Source organism: Plasmopara halstedii (assembly GCF_900000015.1).
Source record: "Plasmopara halstedii genome assembly, contig: Scaffold_658, whole genome shotgun sequence".
Lineage (NCBI taxonomy): Eukaryota > Oomycota > Peronosporomycetes > Peronosporales > Peronosporaceae > Plasmopara > Plasmopara halstedii.
This window is the reverse complement of record NW_020187575.1, coordinates 1,983,457-1,984,369: the sequence shown is the minus strand read 5'-3', so window position 1 is coordinate 1,984,369 and position 913 is coordinate 1,983,457. Positions and strand designations below refer to the sequence as shown.

The 913-nt window shown below is 44.5% G+C and overlaps 1 protein-coding gene across 1 annotated transcript; it reads right to left on the bottom strand.

The window, feature by feature from the left end:
• Window positions 1–132: 132 nt before the first annotated feature.
• PHALS_13561 (Transposase, Tc1-like) lies at window positions 133–869 on the bottom strand (the record flags this gene model as incomplete). The annotated part of the gene is made up of 2 exons (XM_024729343.1): window positions 133–429; window positions 495–869. 2 exons carry the CDS (start codon window positions 867–869, stop codon window positions 133–135), a joined length of 672 nt encoding a protein of 223 aa, XP_024579730.1.
• Between the last annotated feature and the right edge of the window lie 44 nt (window positions 870–913).

Here is a 913-nt window from a genome sequence, read left to right as displayed (position 1 = left end):
ACTGCATCGTTTCGCCGCTTCTTGATAAACAAACGGGAATATTCCAATTCGACCGTCAGATTTACGTTGATGGTAAGAGTCAAATCTAGGTCGAGCCACTGCGGCCAAGAACATCACCTTGGATAAGAAACGCTAACAATGGCAGATTCGATGTGGGGCTTGCTCCCCGGGAGCAAGATAATGTTCCGCGTTCGTCTTCGTGATGTAAAACCACTTCTCGTCAGTGTGAACCGTGTTCATCATATCTTGAAAGAGCGGCGACTGCACAGGATCTAACATTGAAAGGCAAAATTTGACTCTTTTGATCATATTGTTTTCATTCAGTTGTGGCTTGAGTGCATTGGAATGCGGTACAATCAGACCTTCTTTTAGGCGACGATGAACAGTGGCGCGCGACATGCTCAATTTGGCAGCAAGTGACCGAATATTCTGACGATCCACAAGTGGAATGACCTTGACTTGTCGACATCAAAATCTTTCTTATTTCTTCCAACACGTCCACATTTGAACGATCCAAGATCGGCTGAAATGTTGCCATCAGCGAGGGACTGTTGTGCACGCTTCCAGATTGCACGAACAGTGTCTGCTGTTACACCGAATCTCATTGCTGCAACGCTTAAAGGGCCTTTCACAAGCTTGGAAGATGGCTCTGGATCTTTTTGTTTTGTTGGCAAGAATTCGTTAACTGCTCTTCGTTGCTCATCAGTTAAATTTGTTTTTTTTCTTCTTGTTAATACAGCATGGTTCTGGATCGTTGTTATCAGCAATTTCTGTTTGGTTTTCGCCAACTGGACTGGCTGAATGATCTCTGATGAACCGTCATGATATTCCTCAATGGCCATGAGAGCGTTGGGCTCCAATTGCTCCATTTTAATGTTACCAGCGGTGCTTAAAAAGACGGACTAAATCTCGG